Source organism: Alosa sapidissima, chromosome 2 (genome assembly GCF_018492685.1).
Source record: "Alosa sapidissima isolate fAloSap1 chromosome 2, fAloSap1.pri, whole genome shotgun sequence".
NCBI classification, from domain to species: Eukaryota; Metazoa; Chordata; class Actinopteri; order Clupeiformes; family Clupeidae; genus Alosa; species Alosa sapidissima.
In genome coordinates this window covers 41,484,913-41,503,923 of record NC_055958.1, presented here as the reverse complement: position 1 = coordinate 41,503,923, position 19,011 = coordinate 41,484,913, and the positions used below count along the sequence as shown (strand labels likewise).

The window sequence follows — 19,011 nt, the reverse complement described above, 5'->3', positions numbered from 1 at the left end:
CTGCCTGCTCCATACAGTACTTCAGCATAACTGGTTTAGTCAGTGGGTCAGTGATGGTCTAGGGAGGCATATTATTGGAGGGACGCACAGATCTCTATGGGCAAGACAACGGCACCCTCACTGCTCTTAGGTATCGGGATAAAATATTCAGACCCATTGTCTGACCCTGTACAGGTGCTGAAGGCCCTGGGTTCCTCCTGGTGCACAACAATGGCCTGCCACAAGTAGCGAGTGTGAACAGGCAGTTCCTGGATAGGGTTGCCACCTGTGTCTGACAAAAATCCTGGACATTTTGACCATCCAATCGACCTTTTTGTTTGTAAGCAACGGTGCCTTTAGCACATCTAACCCAAGTCATTCTAAGCGACAATTGTATAGCTAAAATTAGTAAGAATGACAATTTCTAGTTATTTGTTTAGTTAATTGCTTTATTTAATAGCAGACCTTTATTATTTTGTTATATTTTCAACAGTTTTTAGTTGTGGACATCTGGGGGCAGTATTGAGAAAAAAGGGGGAATACATAATTAGGTTCTGCTTTTTTGCTTATGTGGAATAAACTTTCCTTTCTCTGTCTCTCCTTGTCCCACACACTCTCCGTCTCCACCTTACCATTTCTAATGAACCTCCACGGTGCCTGCCCCCACCACCACCCATGTTATGCTACGTCATTTTTGTAGAGCCAATAAGGCTGTGCATACGTTTATGGACGTAGGCACGCTTCAATTAAACTGAAATACACATTTTGCGCATAATGTACAAAAATCCGGACAGACCATGTCCTGGACAGGTGGCAACCCTATTCCTGGAGGATGAAGGAATTGGAAGAAAGGAATTCAATTTGGCCTCAGCAAACCCTCTGCAGCAGTTCAGGAGACAACACATCTAGGGTCAACTCTTCCAGGTTGAAGCGGAGCTTTGCTACAACATTATCGAGTGGTGCACATGCATGCATTCATGTATTGTGTTGTTCAGTGTGTCTAACCCTGACATTTAGCACTCCTCAGAAACTCTTCTCATCCTCTTTGTGTTGGGCTCCTAGGTCTGGATCCTTCTCAACGCAGGAGAATAAACAGCATAAATCTGCCACCAAGGAGTAAGTCTTCATGGTTTTGAGCTTGTATCAGTGTTTGATTTAATATTATGTTCAAGGTTTGGTGTAACATTGGGAAAGATTACATTCTTCATCAACATAGTAAGGATTTTAATCCCCCAATGTTGTCATGTTGTATTAATGTTTGATGTAATATTGTGTACACTGCATTTCAAATTATTATGCAATTTACATTTTTCTCAAATTTTCCTAAATAGTTGATGCAAATGACAGTCAGTATAATTTTCAAGTCATCAACCATTAATTTGAATTTTATTGAACAAACCTCCTAGCCTGGGTGCCATTCCGAACTTAGTCCCGCCCACAACGTTTGAGGTCGGGAAGTTCGGTCTGGCATTGATCCATAGTGGCGCGAGTATGCTCGCCCAAAAGCTGGCGGGCAAATCAAATTGTCAGGGCGGGCTTTATACGATGATGGACAGATGCTCAACAGTAACGTAATCAACCACATCACCAAAGAGCGCTTGGGTTGAATTTTTTTACAACAACGATGGCTGCCGCTGGAGAATTGAGATGTGTAGATTCTGCTGTCAGGTCTGTTCTAGAAGATATCGACAGCGAATTAATTTTAAAAAAGGAACAGAGTAACGGGATCAATGCATTTGTTGATAAGAAAGATGTTTTTGCCGAAGCAACTGAAATGGGCATCACGGCGGCGATGCAACTCGGCGTGCACGACGAGGTGGATATAGCCAGCGGTCGTTGCCAGATCCTTTTTTGAAGCCCGGAATCCTGGCTGCTGAACAACAAGTGGAGGGACATGCTAGGCTCCGATGTTTTTTAAGCCAACGTAATGGGTATCGTCGTGGACGAAGTTCATCTAACTTACAAATGGTAAGAGAATCTAACTGTCTGACTTAGTAAATAACTCCCAATGTCGTGATATGAATCCCATGTTGTAAACATAGTAGGTATCGTTGTACGTTCGCTAACTCAGACTTGGTACAATCATAACGTTAGTGTGATTGTAGCGAACTAGCTGTTAAAACATTCTAATGTAGGTTAATGTTTTATTTCTATCAGTGGTCAGGCTGCAAAAGGGCAGACGCCATTTCGCGACAGCTTCACCAAGTTGGGGGACCTTAGATTCCTATAGAAGCTGCTAAGTACAAAACAGACTTCCTGCGTGTCCAGTCTTCGATGTTTTCTACACTTAGTGTAATTCACCACTTTAATTGAAATCAGTTGCATTACAGAAACCTGTCCACTTCTAAACACTAACCACTCTCCCCCAAAACCGGTTTCCACTTGCATTCGCCCTGGCCAAGTGGCCATAGGAACTGGTTGCCCATTCAGATGCAAATCGTCTATTCATTTGGGTGTTGCTTTATGTACTCAAGCACCATACCCATATTGGTAGTCACTGTACCCCTTATAAGTGATGTATTCTTTTTAGATGTCAGTACAGTCATTAAAAAGTACTAAATGATACTACTCATAATTTCTTATTTTTACTGTTACTTATTGGTTGCTTTTTGTACTGCTATATATTCCAGATACACCTGTGCTGACATTGACCGCTTCTGCTGATCGGGAATCCAGAGCCAGGGTTATGAAACAGCTTCAGATGGACAATCCAATCATTTTGGCCCTGAGCCCAAACAGAACAAACATCAGACTTGGTCTGATTAAAGTACCTGGCCATACACTGGAGTGCCTACACTGGATTGTGAGGGATGTTAGTGCAAAGCTTGACCCAGCAGTTAAGACGGTACTTTATAATGGAGTCACTAGTTGTCTGCGGAACGCTTTGTACTGCCATTTTGAGGAACACACCACATCTGTTGATCTAGGACATCTGTGCTGCACTCACTGCCATTCTGTTTGTTCTTGTGAACCTGAAGGTTGTGGGGAGCTAATCCCCAAATAGGAACACTTTCAAGGGGAGGTTTCATCACACCACAAACACAGAATATTCACACCTGAGGGCACACTTTTGATCAGGGAACTGTTACAAACTTACAGGAGTAGTTTACTTCAGGCTCATACAAACATACCACTTTACACAGTCGACACAGCCTGCACTGGTTTTGGAGATGAACTCATTGATCGGTTTTAGAACAGTGCACACTAGTGTTAATTTTATCACCTATTTTTAATTTAGTCTTAGTCTTAGTCTTGTGACGAAATGTCCTTTTTAGTCTTTGTCATATTTAGTCATTCAAATATCATTTTTGTTAGTCAAGTTTTAGTCGACTAAAAGTCTCGTCATTTTAGTGTAGTTTTAGTCAAAAGAAAACTAAAGGTATCTTAGTCTTAGTCAGTTTTAGTCAACACATTTTAGTCTTTTTTTATAACAAATTATTTCTGATTACCATTTGAGTCAAATAGTGTTTCACACATCTCAATTTTCCAACAATATTGTGTGTCCACAGGGCTACTCGTCTGTTATAATTACTCATTCTGATTTTTTGTCAGTCAGTATGTTTACATGCACAGGTAAGTCAAGCTACAGTTATAGCTCGGCTGGGATTTGACCATAGACAGTAAAAGATTTGACTGGGCCACTGTCATATTCGTAGACCAGTGTTTCTCAAAGTGTGGTCCGGGGATCACTGGTGGTCTGCAAGCTATCCCAAGTGGTCCGCGAGCAGACGTGGTAAAATATAATATAGATGAGTTGTTTGCAATATAACTTGTATGTAAATCCAAACAGTTCTGCAACACTGTCTATGTAAGATATGCCAATTTAAATCATACAGTATGAATCCTCTGACACAATAAGCAAAGTGCAAAGTCAATAAGCAAGGTGGTTCAGTGAGTATGCCTATTGTGTAGACTAATTATAGGCTACTGTTGAAGTAGGTCTAATCTTTTTTTTTTTTTTTTTTTTTTTTAGCTAGGGTTAGTTAAGTGGTCCTGAAACTGAAAAAGTTTGAGAAACACTGTTGTAGGCCAAACTATTAATGTTGTACTCCGCCTCGCTAGATGGCGATATGCGCCCAAACAACACATTCCCCAAACAGACTCTCCATCTTAGCCATAGCTAACCTGCTAGCGAACTTTCCATATTAGCTTACTTGCTAGCAAACTTTGCATCATCAGTCTAACTAGATGAATAGTTGACATTACATGCTGAACATTTTCGTATGGACATTCTGGGGGATGTTAATTTGTATGAGAGAAGCTTCAACTTCTGGGTATGTAGCATTGTGGCATAAAGCTTAGGTAGTTAGCTTGCTAACTCTGGCAGAAATCTCCAGTGTTCTTGTTCCATGTAGTTTCGTGTTGCAGCCACAGGGTTGCAGCAGCAGCACGTAGACTAGCCTACAGGAAAGCTGTTGCGTATGAACTCATTCGGAATATTTTGAAAACATAACAGCTAGATATTCTGTCTTCTCATTTTGTAGACGAACATGAAGGGAGATTTTATCTTAGTTTTTATTTCATGCAAAACATTTTAGTCTCGTCTTTTTTCGTCAACAATAATGCATCTTAAGATAGTCTTAGTCAGTGTTTCAGGACATTACTGCCGTCTCGTCATCGTCTCGTCTTAGTCATGAAAAAAAAGGTCGTTGACGAACATATTTCCTCTTGTCTCGTCTGACGAAATTAACACTAGTGCACACAGATATTTGACCTGGACTTCATTATCCCATAATCTCCCTACATACAAGCTGGAACATGCAAAAGAGATACTATGAATTATGCATGAGGTTTTTGATGACCTCGAACAGAGTCAAACTAATTTGTTTGATGACGGTGTTGCTCAGGATGACTGTTCAGGTTGACCTGGATTACACTGGTTACTTTGATGATGAGGATAAGATAATCATCACCAAGTAACTTGGAATCAGGCTTGTCAATGTTGAAGATCTCAGACTAGCTTCAAATTCAGGCTCAAATGTGTAGCTTCAGGGTCCTGTTGTGCAAATGCCTTTTTTTTTTAACCTCTGTTTAATTAATATTTTTGAATAAAATTAAAATGGTTTATACTTCTCTACTGGTCGGTGATGTTTCTGCATTTAAAAGACAAACAATAATACATGTCAATAAAGATTTTTAATATCTACACATAATAGGTAATGTTTGAAGATATATGCTGAACTTTGAACATACAACCAATAAGAAAACACACAAAAATGGTTGCAAGAATGTGGATACTACTAAACTATTATATGAAAACACAATTATTTACATTGTCATTTATGAAAACAATATTTACAAATTACCATCACCATTTACATTTCACATTTACTTAATTATTTAAATAGGCACATTTTGCCAGTCCATTATTTTGGACTTCATCCACATCTCCTGGTAATTCAGCTTTGCCAATAAGTTTCTCTCGAAATTCGGGAATGCATGATACTGCCTGCCTGGGTGATTTTTGTTGGGAAAGTTGTGTCTCCCTGAAAACGTTTACCAGTGTTAAAACGTCCTCCTGTTCTCGGGCCACATGATGAATGCCAGTCGGCCTTGTCAGCTCCAGCTCTGTGTCCGTTTTGTCCATTAGCTCTTTGACGATGCCAATGGACCTACTGATTCTGGCTGCTGACATTTCTGACATGTTTGGTCCCGATCCTCTCATAAATGATTTGAGAAGATTGTTTAGTTGTTCCAGGTGGAGGTCAAGTGGATGGAAAATGGGTGACAACCTGAAATATAAGTGAACACATCAGTGTGAAGAATTACAGTATAGCCTAATAAGTATAACATGCATTGACAATACATTGGAAAATACAGACTGTTAAATATGGTGACACCAGATGCAATTGCTGAGCAGGTCAGAGAAACACTGCCCACCCCCCACAGAGGTGCAGAGCACAGAAGTGGGGGTTGGATAACATGCTAGTCCATTACAAAATTAAGTTTCTACATATTGACAAAGTGACAGAGGCCAACTTACACATCAGGTACAAGTTTATCCTGGTAACATTTGCTCACACTACACTGAAATTCGGGCTGGCTTCCAGAATGCTACCCAGATAGCAAACATGCACTGGGACGGAACTGGGCCACACCTACCACAACGTCCGGCACGGATCTGCATAATGGACCTGATCCGGCGTCCAAACGCACATCGGTCCAAAATTGGTCTGGATCCGTTTGACGGATCTGGTACCAATAAGGGCTAAGACTGGCTCAGTTCCGTATGGTAGTCTGTCTTACTGACGTGTTCCAGATCTGCTTATCATATGCAATACTGGTCCGCTTATTGTGTGTGGTACGGACCCGTTTATCAGACATCAGCCGGCTTTATTTGACATGTGAAATGTGATTGGTAATTAGGGCTAATTATCCTGAAAAATCTGTTTGCTACACATTTGCTAACAGGTTCGTTATAGGTTCACCCAGGCTAAAGTTCATAACGTTTTCCCAACAGCTCAACTGATAAACATAAGCTAGGCTACAAACACAAGGGGGGTAAAAAAACTTTACACATAAGTGTCTTATTATTTTTTTTATTCAACAACCTGGCTGTAGAAGTGCAATCCCAGACAAAGTTTAAGTCGTGTTAATTCCACTGTTCCCATCGATATTCAGGCTGTCTTCCTCAGTCATCTCCATGGTCAATCTGAAACAACACAAAATAAACATTAGCCATTTATTCCTTTTTGAAAATAGGCTAAGTCACAATTACACTAGTTTTTTTATCATCAGTGATCCTGTTAGCGTTTTTTCCAAAATAGTTATTGTGATGGCTGTTTTGCTTAAGCTAAGCTAGTTGTTGTTGCTGGAAAATAATAGTATAACCTTACAGTAAAGTTATCAATCTCTCGCAGGGCTCTCAAGTTTTGAAGTTTGCAAGGAGTGAGACTTTGTTTCTCAGGGAGTCGAAGTACATGAAAGTCCTACGTCTGCTTGAACTACTTGTGGTGCCACGCCCCCTCCCCCCGATCAACAGACCCACCCTTCCCATGTCCCATAGACCCAGCTTCATGAGAGAGCACAAATTATTCTAGAACCCTATAGTAAATAATAATAAATAATAAAAACATAAATTATAATAATAATTTCACCCAAATGGGCACTTTGAACAGCAGTGGCTCATTCTGCTCTAAACAAACAGAAAACAACCAAATGAGAAAAAGCACATTTAGCCCCAAAATGGTCTCTTGAACAGTGGTGGTTCTGTCCGTGTGTGTGTGTGTGTGTGTGTTTATGAGTGATGTTGATGTGTTGTAAGTGTTTGTGGCAGATTTTGATGCCTTGATGACTGATACTGGGGGCTCCCATTTAAAGCACTGTGGTTCAATGTCAGCCATTTTCACAGTCATGAGGCCATCCTTAAAAATATTCTTGTTTGCAGTAACAGCTAGCCTGGCGGGCCATCCTATATCATTGAAATGTATAGTCTGGAATCGAACCATTTACCTCGCTTAATCCAAGGGGCGGGCAGAGAATTGTCTTTCAAACTGCCTAGGCATGCAATAGGCCAGCGCTACGACCATATCCTTATCCGGTCGGCAAAACGGCAAATACATCCTTCTTCGAAAGGAATTACTTAAGTGCATTGTGTTGCTCAACTTTCAAAGAAAAGCACAAGTCCAACTCCTCCAAAGTTGACGCCAACGCCGATTCAAACAACCGCTCTTCGTTAGCCATAGCCACCTTCCTTGTTGTTCACCGTCACAGGACTGTCGTTATCCTGTTAAGCCCGCCTTAAGACTCTCTAACAAAATAGAGTGCTGTGATTGGATGAAGTCCACGGCGTCAACCAATAGAAATCCCTATGGTTTGATACTCGACGTACAGGCTGAGCAAATTAATTTGCCGCCGCTAGGGTGCGTCTAGATTTCTAGGCTAAGTAACAGCCACAAAAATAAAAAAAAATGGGTCGGTAGGTCAATATTTTTTTTTTCAAGATTCAAAGTAAAAAAAAAAAAGGTATGAATTTAAAAAAATGTGCATATTGTGACGTAACTGACTGGGTCCTCAACCCGTGCCTTCAGGTGCATCACTGCAAACCTCAATCTGATGCAGGTTATGTAGACCAGCCTTTCTCAAACTTCTTTGACCTGAGGCCCAGTCATGGCAGACTTTGGAGTCATAGGGCTCATCTACACGTACCCAACCCCACTCCCTCCAAATAAAATTGTCATTATCATTATCACAATCATTATTATGCCTATATTGTTATACATGCACTTTCACTTAAATGTTTTGTGACATGCACATCAGAGGACTGCTTTACTAATGTAAGATATAATTAGTTTAATTGCTTTTGCATGGTTGCATGATGCTTGCAGAAGAAAATAAATACTTCTCAAAAAAGCAACAATTATATGGGTGCTATTGTTTTGGGATGTTTCCCTCATGCAAGCATCATACATTGGTAGGAAATGGAGAAAAAAATACATGTTTTTTAATGAAGTTTAATTTGAATGCCTGAATGTAAGGATTCAGGAAACACAATACCAGCTTTTTTGGCGAGCAGATAGGCGTAAATCACCGATCTGTTGATCTTTAACAGATAGAAAGAAGGCTACAATAGCTATACAGTGTATTATACAGTCTCTGCTCTGTTTCTATGGAAGTTCCAAAAATCAACGTTGTTCTATTAAGTGTCGTTAAACAATTAAATAGCATTCAACAGGTTAAAGCGGAGCTTTGATACCAACGTTATCGATTAGTTTCAGTTTCTCTCGCGCAGACACCTGCATTGAATGAACGCTCATACCACCACTTTATTGTATGACTCCATGTTTAATGACATCGATAGCAGAAACGCTTGTTTTCTTTTTTTGTCGGTCCGTGGTATCTTGATCAACTGCGCAGCAAATTATCAGACGAAGCACCGGGCCTAATTTCACTCCACGACTCCGCGGACCAGCAGTCCACGTTGCGGACCCACATCAAAACAAAACTATTTCCTGATTGGTTGAGAAATCCTATTTTCTGATTGGCCGATAGGTTAGTAACTGAACAGCAGCTCTCTGAGCTGAATGAGCGCAGACAGTGCCGGCCCGAGCCTTTTGGGGGCCCTAAGCATAATTTGATTTGGGGGCCCCCTCCCACAACGCAGAGTCACCTGTGCTTGGCGATAATTGACAACTTCACACTATGTCATATTATAAATTAATACAGTGAGGTTATGTATTAATACAGTGACTGATTATGAACTACTGTCCCCCTGGACACAGATGCATAAGGACTCGGTAGGCTCATTCAGTAATCCATCCTTGCTCACATGCCAAAAATGCTTTGGGGCTCCGCTCTAGACTTCTGGCCTCATGTGCTTGGTAAACCAATGTATTAATATAGTTGTTATTTACACCAACCCTGTCACCTTTTAATCTTAGAGGGTACTAAAATCACAGATTTATTTGAAACATTCATATTCAAAGTGAAGCACTAAGGGTGGTTTACTGAAGTTGAATTGACAAATAACAAAATACAACAGCATTTGTATTTTTTGTAAACAAGTACATCTGTTTAATGACTTGTTTTTCAACAGATTTGCAGAACAAATCCGCAAATGTGCATTAAATGAGCAATCTTCAACTACAAAATAAAACCAAAATAGACAAACATTAATAATCAAAAATAAAATGTCCCAAAAAATAGATACTTATTCCTACTTCGTTCCTGGCTTTCAGGTATCTGCAACTCTGCAGTGGACGAACCTGCAATGATTAAATAAATACAAAAATAAATAAAACAAAAACTGTCATGTCATATTAACAGGCTATGTAACCATTTGCCATCAAGAAAACCTCACCTTCTGTGTCATCAGCCATGGAGGCAGACACTTGATGAGGTAGAGTTAGGTAGCCTGGTAGAGATGTGCTCCAAAGTACTTCAACAGTGTCTCTGAAAAAAAAAAAAATATATATATATATTGCATAAGTGCATATTTGATCGAGCAGAATGAGTTTATTTTGCTATCATTACTTACACTCATCAACAAGTAATTCCACATGTAACAATTCATATTCTATTGGCAAATGAGGCATAATCAAAAGTAACGCTTAACATGGTGATCTACTGCAGCCTAAATATTAGGGTAGCACCGCTACATCACTTGCCACTCACTTGCCACATAATCAAATGTAAGTTTATTTCCATCACAGAAGTCTCCCCACCCAACATGGTATATTTTCTCAAACACTACCATCTCTCTCCAAAGATCTTAGAGCAGAGCGCACATACTGTTCCATCTTTGCCTATGAAGCTGGAACGTTACCGAAGCCCAGAGTCGCGCTAGTCAGTGGGTTGGGACTGGGAGCCTGGGCTTAGCCTGCTGTTGCTATCAGACTTACCACTATGTCACATATTATAGAACAGTAATAAACTATCAGCACTTTCAGGTGCGAAATCAGAAACAATCCCTCTGTGGTAAATTTGCCTTCAGCTACGTTTTCATGTAGCTACTGTAGTGCTAATGTCCACTTCAGTCAGTCAGCTAGCTAACTTTAATTTACAACATAAGCCCACCTATGGCTAGGGTATGCTTGATTGAACATCCAAAACAATCCCAATATCCTTGACATCTGAAATACACATACATATATATTAATGGGAGACATTTCTCTGTTGATGGCGGGCTGTGACTTTTCTTAACATTTCCGTCTCTTCCGATTTTTGCACTTGATGCAGTGTCTGCACGAATTGTCTATGCACCCGAGGTGTCTAGTTTACAGTATGCGCGTGACTCCAAGGCTGGCAGACACAGTAGAGGTAGGCAGGCATATTGATCATGAAATCAGAATTTTCTTGTTTTGAATTATTAATTGTTTCATTTATTCATTCATTGATGTCACTTGTTTACATTATTTATTATGTAAAAAAAAAAAGAAAGAAACTCGATTGGGGGCCCCCTGGTGGCCAGGGGGCCCCAAGCAGCAGCTTAGTTCGCTTATGCCTCGGGCCGGCCCTGAGCGCAGACAGCAACGTTGTGTGACACGTTTGTAAAATATAGCCCTTAGAAATTTCTGTGCGGGCAAGTTAATAATTTCTCGGAGTGAGAAATGCCATGTGTGGCGTGTGAGCGTGTGAAGTCATTGAAATGCGTGTGTCTCACGCTCAATGCGTGAGACTTGAGAGGTCTGATCATAGACATAATATACATAGACGCCGCATCGACCGCTACTCCTTACTAGCGCTGACGAGATTTGGAGCCGCGATCTTGGACCGGTCATCCACTCCACTCAGTGTAATCTGTTTGGCCGGTGAGATGAGCTGTCAGCGCACTTAATTAATCATATCTCACTGAATACCGAACAGATTCTCACTCGTTTTTTTTGCTGCAAAGGTCATACATGTAGCTATGATACAGGACACATGATTTAGCGTATTTTAATATTCATAGTGGGCTTAATAGTAATATAATCTTCTGATATATGATATATTATAAAGTGATGACATCCAATATAAACACTGGGAACATAACTAATCCATGTTTGACAGCATAGACAGAAACTGGTTTGATACAAGTTTTAATGGGTTAAATTGACAGAAAAAATCCATTAACATTTTCAGTTCAGTGCCATCAAAAATAGTTTGATGAACAGACATTGGTGTGGCATAAGTAAAGGAAATGGAGTAACTGGGTTCAATATCATCAGCATTTGTTAGACAAGTTCCATAAATATTGTAAAGTGCAAGTTTGTAGGTTTGTTTCTGATCCTTAAAACAGACATTGGTTTGGCATAGTAAGTGTAACAGTTCATCAATTCAAGACAAAAAGGTGACTTGTCACTTGTACAGTGTCAATGGGTTCATCAACAGCATCTGTTATTTACAGTTCACAGAAAGCTTTCAGCCCCAATGAAGAGATTAAATAAATAGAAATTAAGAAACATTTTAGAAACTGCTAAGATCAGCCCCGTTCATTGCAATCAGTAAAGAATCGGGGAGTGTCTTCACAGGCTCAGTGAGACAGAGGTTACTGTCATGCAGTTGGTTTCGATAACTGGTGCATGTAATTTTGTATGTTCCCACCTTGCTAAAATTGCTTGGGTACACTTGTCGATGTAGCTTGATATGTACATCTTGAAACCTTTCTCCCTCTTACTCCTCGGCGCTGACGATGCTGACTGAATGATGCGATGAACATCATTAATGGTGACCTTGGGAAGGTCGAGCAGACACCTTGTGTAAAACAGCGCCATCTTCAGGAACAACGGAAATGAGGGCGCTCACCAAAGCTAAAGCGGAAATCGTAAACGTTCTAATCGTGCAACTACCGAATACTGTAATGAAGAGCTGCACCTTCCTCAGTTCCAGGGATGTGAGGAGACTATTCAGTTCATTCACAGTCTCCTTGAGCAAGGCAGTTGTTCTGGGGAGATATAAAATAAATAAATGAAAGGAATTTGAAAGGGCATCTTATTCTTGTTAGGGTAAATGACGTGAATAATACAGTGTTGGGCAAGCTACTTAGACATTGTAGTGAGCTAAACTATCAGTTACTCTGCCATGAATAAAACACTACACAATACTACCACCCAGTCAAATGTATTAGTAACACAAACACAGCAAGTAGGCTAGTTCTCTACATAGGAAGCTACTTTAAATTGTGCCAATTACACATGACAAGAAAAGTGTAGCTTGTGTGGCTAAGCCACTTGATAAATAAAGAAGTTAAGCTATTGAAAAGTTACTTTATTCAGGAAATAGTGAAGGTACCAACACGCTTAGGCTACAAGTAGCAGCTAGCGATTGCCCAATAATATAGGCTACAGTCTGTGCCACTTGTGTAAAATTTGCCAGCCAAATCTAGTATGATTTATTTCTACAATAGCCTTTTTGTGTCAGTTTTATGGAATATGACTTATCAAGTCTCAGTTCATAGCCGGGTGAACACCGAGTAAACAGCCTAGCTAGCTGGCTACGATTCTCATACAGTAATATCAAAGATCCTTGCTCCTTCTCAACTCTCTGGTAATATTCTATTCACAAAATACATCCATTAGTACGGTAATGTTAAATCTTACTTGTGAAAAGTAAATCCCCCGAGCCCTGTTTGCGATGGTCCGTCGATTTGAGCAGGAACATGCTGCACAGTACTGGCATCTTGTGTCTTCTGCTGCAACGCAACGAGGAGTATGACCGGTCCAAGATGGCGGCCGCATTTCTCGTTTCCAGCAGCCAATGCAGCGTCTACTGTATGTATATTATGTCTATGGGTCTGATCGCTCGGTTGCTGTCTCTGAATAAACCAACAGAGATAAAAAGCAGATAGCCTACCTTGAAAAATTGGGCTGTCCTAGTCCAACCCCAGGCTGGCAAATCATGTCAAAAGATTGATAGTGAGCAAACCAAAGATCCTTGATTAACATTACTGCTTGGACTTCATGCGTGGCAAGAATATGGGGTTGTTTCATAGCACTGTTAGATCTGACACAAACAACAATTGACTACTTTTACCACTGCTAGGTAATAATAAAAATAATGAAACGAACATATGATCAATATTGAGCCAACTATATCTTCTTTTCCAGCCTTACTGTAGAAATGAAGTGGCCATGGGAACATAGTGCACCCCCATGGTTTCTAAATTTGTGCCATTCCAAAATACCTTTTGTTTTCTTTATAGCAGCCAGTTGACAATGAAGTAGGGAAAGGACAGTCAATTTAGCAGAATCAGCACCTCAATTAATATCATTACCACCTGGGTCTGCTGTGAAAAAACGGTCCTTCGGCTCATATCCGTATCACAGGTTTGGGCCAAATCAGTGTTTTGTATTTTAAACGCATCTCCTGACTTCCAGTTGAGTTGCGGAAATTGGACCTGGGACAAATCTGTAAACCGTGATAAAACAGCATTGCTAGCAGAGCTGAAACCTGTATTAGGAGTAGACCTGGCCCACAGTCAGATACCGTATGTCCGCTACAGGCGGATCCGGCCCAAAGGAAATTGCTATCTAGGTAGGCATATCAAAATATGACTAGATGATTTAATCATAGGTAGATTTCACGGAAATGAGGAGTGTGGGAATGCACAGTGTTTATCACATTGGACAATAATCACGACTCACTATTAACTCATGTGAAACGTGGCAATCGAGGTTATTCTCATAGTCATATCATAAGAAGTAAAAATGTATTAACAAGCTTACCTCTGTAATGCTTCTTCGCGTTTTTGTACCGGTTGGAGTTGACGGATTGGGGCAGAACTTCTTCAGAGTTCTCTCTTTTCTCTGATGCCTCAGATGAACATGGTTCTTCAGGCTGGTCTCCTTCGTCGTCTGTCCATTTTTTAAACACGGGCATGTCGCGTTCCAACCGTGTTATAAAGTTCTGACAGGACCGACAAATGCGATGCGATTTGTTTGCCGTGTTGTGGAGTTGTAATCCTAAACGGATAACTTGATCGTATATGCATTCACCTTTACTGTTTCTCTCAAAAATGAGGTTCTCCGTGTATCCTTACATTATTTTTGCGAAAATCGCTCACACTCATCTTCTTCTTCTACTTCTTCCAGCGTGCAGTTGAGTTCTGTTGACATCAACTATGCGTCGCTTAACATACGTCACACACTCCGTTGCTCTGATTGGTTGTAGGTCTATCCAATTGAGTGCAGAGGCATTTTTTTTCTGGTTCGTTTGAAACACGCCCCATAATCACAGCTCAATGGAGCAGTATCAGACTCAAATTCTGACTAGAATTGAGTATGACTACGTCAGGATACGAACCTCCCAATGATAAAAGATTTTTTTTTTCAAAAATAAAAAAACTCAAAATGCACATGCACAACAGGTTGTAAAAAACTAAAAATGGTCATTTGTTGAATTTGCAGCATTAGGAGGTCATTTAAATTAAATCAAAAGTTATTTCAATCAAAAACATCTTAACAGGCCAAGTTACATGTTAACATAGGACCCCTTCATTGATATCACCTTCACAATTCTTGCATCCATTGAACTTGTGAGTTCTTGGAGAGTTTCTGCTTTAATGTCTTTGCAGGATGTCAGAATAGCCTCCCAGAGCTGCTGCTTGGATGTGAGATATAAATCAGTTTTGCACAGAAACTTTGTACATTGTCACATCAACACTATGTACGATAAACTTTTCCTATAAAACGTTATGATGTGACATGACCATGGAACTTGCTGACTTATAAACAAGAGCCTTACAAATTGAAGGCGCTTATGCTCTTAAAGGCAAGCTGAGCATACACAATGCTCTATCATTCCCTTGTCAATGTGGAATTTGTCAAATGATAACAATTTGTTGGAACCTTTAGTCCATTTATCCCCTTTTTAAATATGCATAATATTGCCTTATGAAAAATGTTGTTTCTGTATGGTTGCACACAATATTTATGATGTAACAAGAGTGTAATTTTCCATCAAATTCAATCAGATCAGCAAAAATGTGTTTACATGCGTTAATGCCCGATGTTGAAAAATAAGGTACCATTGGAGACCCTGGATCGAGTCGAGTTCAACGCACCATATTTCACTGATGCTCCCGTTGGCGAAACGCACCTGAGCAAGCACACTTTGCAGCTCCTCGAAAATGCTTTTTAGTTTAGTAATAGTGTTATGAATGACATTCTCTCATTTGTAGTGGTGTGTGTGTGTGTGTGTGTGTACCTGTGAATGTGTGTTTGTGTGTGTATGTGTGTGAGGGGTGGGATGGGGTTGTAATGTTAAAAACTGTGTGTGTGCTCCAGATGTTATCATGTACATTATGCGCTATACAGTTCATGTGTGTTGTGCTCATGTCTCTCCTCTGGTATTACAGTGAAGCAGGAAGAGAGGAAGGAAATGGAGGAATCTGTCCAGTCTCTGGGTGAGTGGAAGAGATGATTCGGACTTGTAACCGGAGAGTTGCCGGTTCGAACCCCGACCAATAGGTATGGCTGAAGTGCCCTTGAGCAAGGCACCTAACCCCTCACTGCTCCCCAAGTGCCGCTGTTGTTGCAGGCAGCTCACTGCGCCGGGATTAGTGTGTGCTTCACTTCACTGTGTGCTGAGTGTGTTTTACTAATTCACTGATTGGGATAAATGCAGAGACCAAATTTCCCTCACGGGATCAAAAGAGTATATATACTTATACTCTAGGCAATGTAAGCATAGCTCAGTTTTAAGAAATGTTTAAACCCAAAGTTGGAGATTGTGTTGAATTTTGCTACAATTTATTCAAAAACAGGATTACTCTGGAACGGCTAGTTATACACAGGAATGCATTACACCTTTGTGTTCGGTAAGGTCTGCTGTTCATTCTGATATATGGTTTGTCATGTGTTGCTTGAAAAGTTTGTGAAATATTCCACCGAGACAAATGGATGTGGAGAAGGTGGAATAATGACTAAATCTCTTGAAAAGTTATTTTCCTCGCGAACTGTTTATCACAGCAAATAGCAGCTAGCTAGCACCGTTTAAAAGCTGAGAAAAGGCTCTTTCATGTGACATATGCGATGAGTACTTCTCGAGGAGTTCAACAGATAAGAATGGGTGAATTCGGATGCACTTTGTGTGCCTATTGTAGTGTCAAAAAGTGAAGTGCTGCACCATGCAGCGGGGAGACTGCGGCTCACTGGTAATTATTATAGGTAGGCCTAACTTCAAATTAGCACAATTTACCCTCATAGGCTACTGCACATTACGTGATCCGTACGAGACACTTTCTTATTTTTAACCATCAGGGCCTATGAAAAATCCACCATATCTGACTGTATATTTGGGGTATGCTAGCTCCATCTTACCCGCGACAGAAGCTGGTAAATTGCACAAATTCACTCGTATTTGGCTGGTGGCGGGTGCTAATTTCCATCCCTGGGCTGTACACATAGAACTATCAGCTAAATGTGTAGGTTACCAAAAAACGAAGTTTCTGGCATTTATATGCCTTGAACTAGCACATCATATGACTTACACTTTAGTGTTGCATGGTGTATCGATATAGAAAAGGTATCACGATGCCTTCACGCAAAAAAAACGATGCGATTTCCGACGTTTTTAGAATCGATACTTTACTAAAATAATAACGTTCTGTGTCTGTGTGAACTGCTGCTCTCACTGCTCCTTGCACGCATCTAGGCAAGTGGGCGTGTCAAGCCGGCAGCTCTGAGTGAGTGAGTGCGCAGCCAACGTCAACATAGTTCTTTGCCGACAGTCCTCGGCCATGTGGATAAAACAAAAGGTGAAGTGAAATCTGGAACTACAGTATTTCGGATATATCGCGAATAGTGAAGGCAGGCCACCAGGTACACAGAGGCCCGTTTGTAAAATATGTTTCAAAGTCATTTAAAAGCAGTAGGCTACGCATAGAGCTGGTAAGTCCCGCCCTTTCCGCTGGACCTCTAGATTGAAAAATCGTCAATGCAAGTGAATGTGAGAAAATAATTATTTTCTGGTCCCGTTTGATTGGTGCCATGAATGTGAACATATGTCGTCTGTGAATTTTTAATATAATTTTTCATGTTACGAGTTTGACAGTATATTATATGATTCTTCGGCTATCAGTTGTGGAAAAGACATAACTAGAAAGACTACATGTCGCCTGTGACGTGAGCTAGCTCTAATCGCTAACATTAACTGAGATGCTAGTTTTTGTAACGGCAGGAATAAACACACATGGTAACAAAAATATTTGAAACATGTCTAGCTTCACTCAACACATTAACACTACGATACAGTGTGATTGTAAAGTTGTATGGTTCACTGTGTTCAAAGTCGATCTTAATAACCCTCTACATCTCGACCAACTGATGGTTGTTATGGGAAACTAGTGATCTGTCGTCTAGCGGAAAGTTGTAGTCCACAAAGTGCTCTCACACAAAGTTTAACCGCATCAAACTTCTACCCGCTCAATTGTAGCATTCTTTACACGAAAATGTATATTAAAAATTCACAGACAACATATGTTCACATTCATGGCACAAATCAAACGGGACCAGAAAATAATTATTTTCTCACATTCACTTGCATTGACGATTTTTCAATTTAGAGGTCCAGCGGAAAGGGCGGGACTTACCAGCTCTATGGAACTTGGCTAAACACCTCACAGACACCGCTGTCTCGCTATCCGGCGAAATATTCTTTGGACGCCGCCATTGACCGAATACCGGCGCCCATTGACTTACATTGAACACATGTAAACAAAAGGTCAATTATGTGCTCAAACTAACGCCGCTGACTTATGGCAACAACCATTCTACTTTGATACGAAACTACATTTTTGTATAACATTTATACAGCAAAAAATACAGAATTTGGATCAAGTAATGTGGAGAAATATCGATATTAAGAAAATTGCCGCTGCGTGACGCCGAGTTAATGGCATTTCCCCTTGTCCATGAGTCACGTATAACAGGTCACGTCGGTGGCCGTTATCCCTCACATGTCAGAGTAATGACATTCAAAAACGTACCTTTATATTACATTACAATTTATAAAGGAACGAAATATCAAAAGAGTAATACAATATGTTAGCTGGATGACACGAATATTAGTAAGGAAAAACAAGATTTTTACCGTAATGTCCAGTGAAATTACATATGTTGTGGCGCTATTGCGCGGCACGGCCAGCAGATGACATCATTGCACTGCAGCAACCAGGAACCAGCAATAAACCTCGACACTCGAGATTTTAGGGCCGTTGTCAGCCACAACGCACAATCTGAAAATCTGAATTGTGAAGTAGACCTACTCCATAGTCACGTGTGCCTGTTGATTCATTCCATGTCAATAGAACAAACCAAATTAGAATAGGCTAGTAATGCAATACTACATACAATACATATGTATATCATGGATATACTGTATGTGTATGTGTGTGTACAATACACACACACACACACACAAACACACACATATATATATATTCATACAGAGAGAGAGAGAGCGAGCGAGCAATACAGAACGGGTCGTCGGTTTTATTGAACTGAAGTTAGTGCTGCATGTAAACACACACTTGTCACGCTACATTAATATGTCTATGTATGTAATGTGTGTGTGTGTATATATACAGAGAGAGAGAGCAATACAGAACAGGTCGTC

The 19,011-nt window shown here is 40.4% G+C and overlaps 1 protein-coding gene across 1 annotated transcript in view; it reads left to right on the top strand.

The window, feature by feature from the left end:
- The window catches only part of LOC121697648 (trichohyalin-like), a 102,765-nt gene that overhangs the window by 15,305 nt on the left and 68,449 nt on the right, over positions 1-19,011 (top strand). The window contains exons 3-4 of the mRNA XM_042079266.1: positions 1,042-1,095; positions 15,752-15,799. Of these exons, the coding sequence (XP_041935200.1) occupies positions 1,042-1,095; positions 15,752-15,799 (102 nt within the window). The remainder of the gene's footprint in view (positions 1-1,041; positions 1,096-15,751; positions 15,800-19,011) is intronic.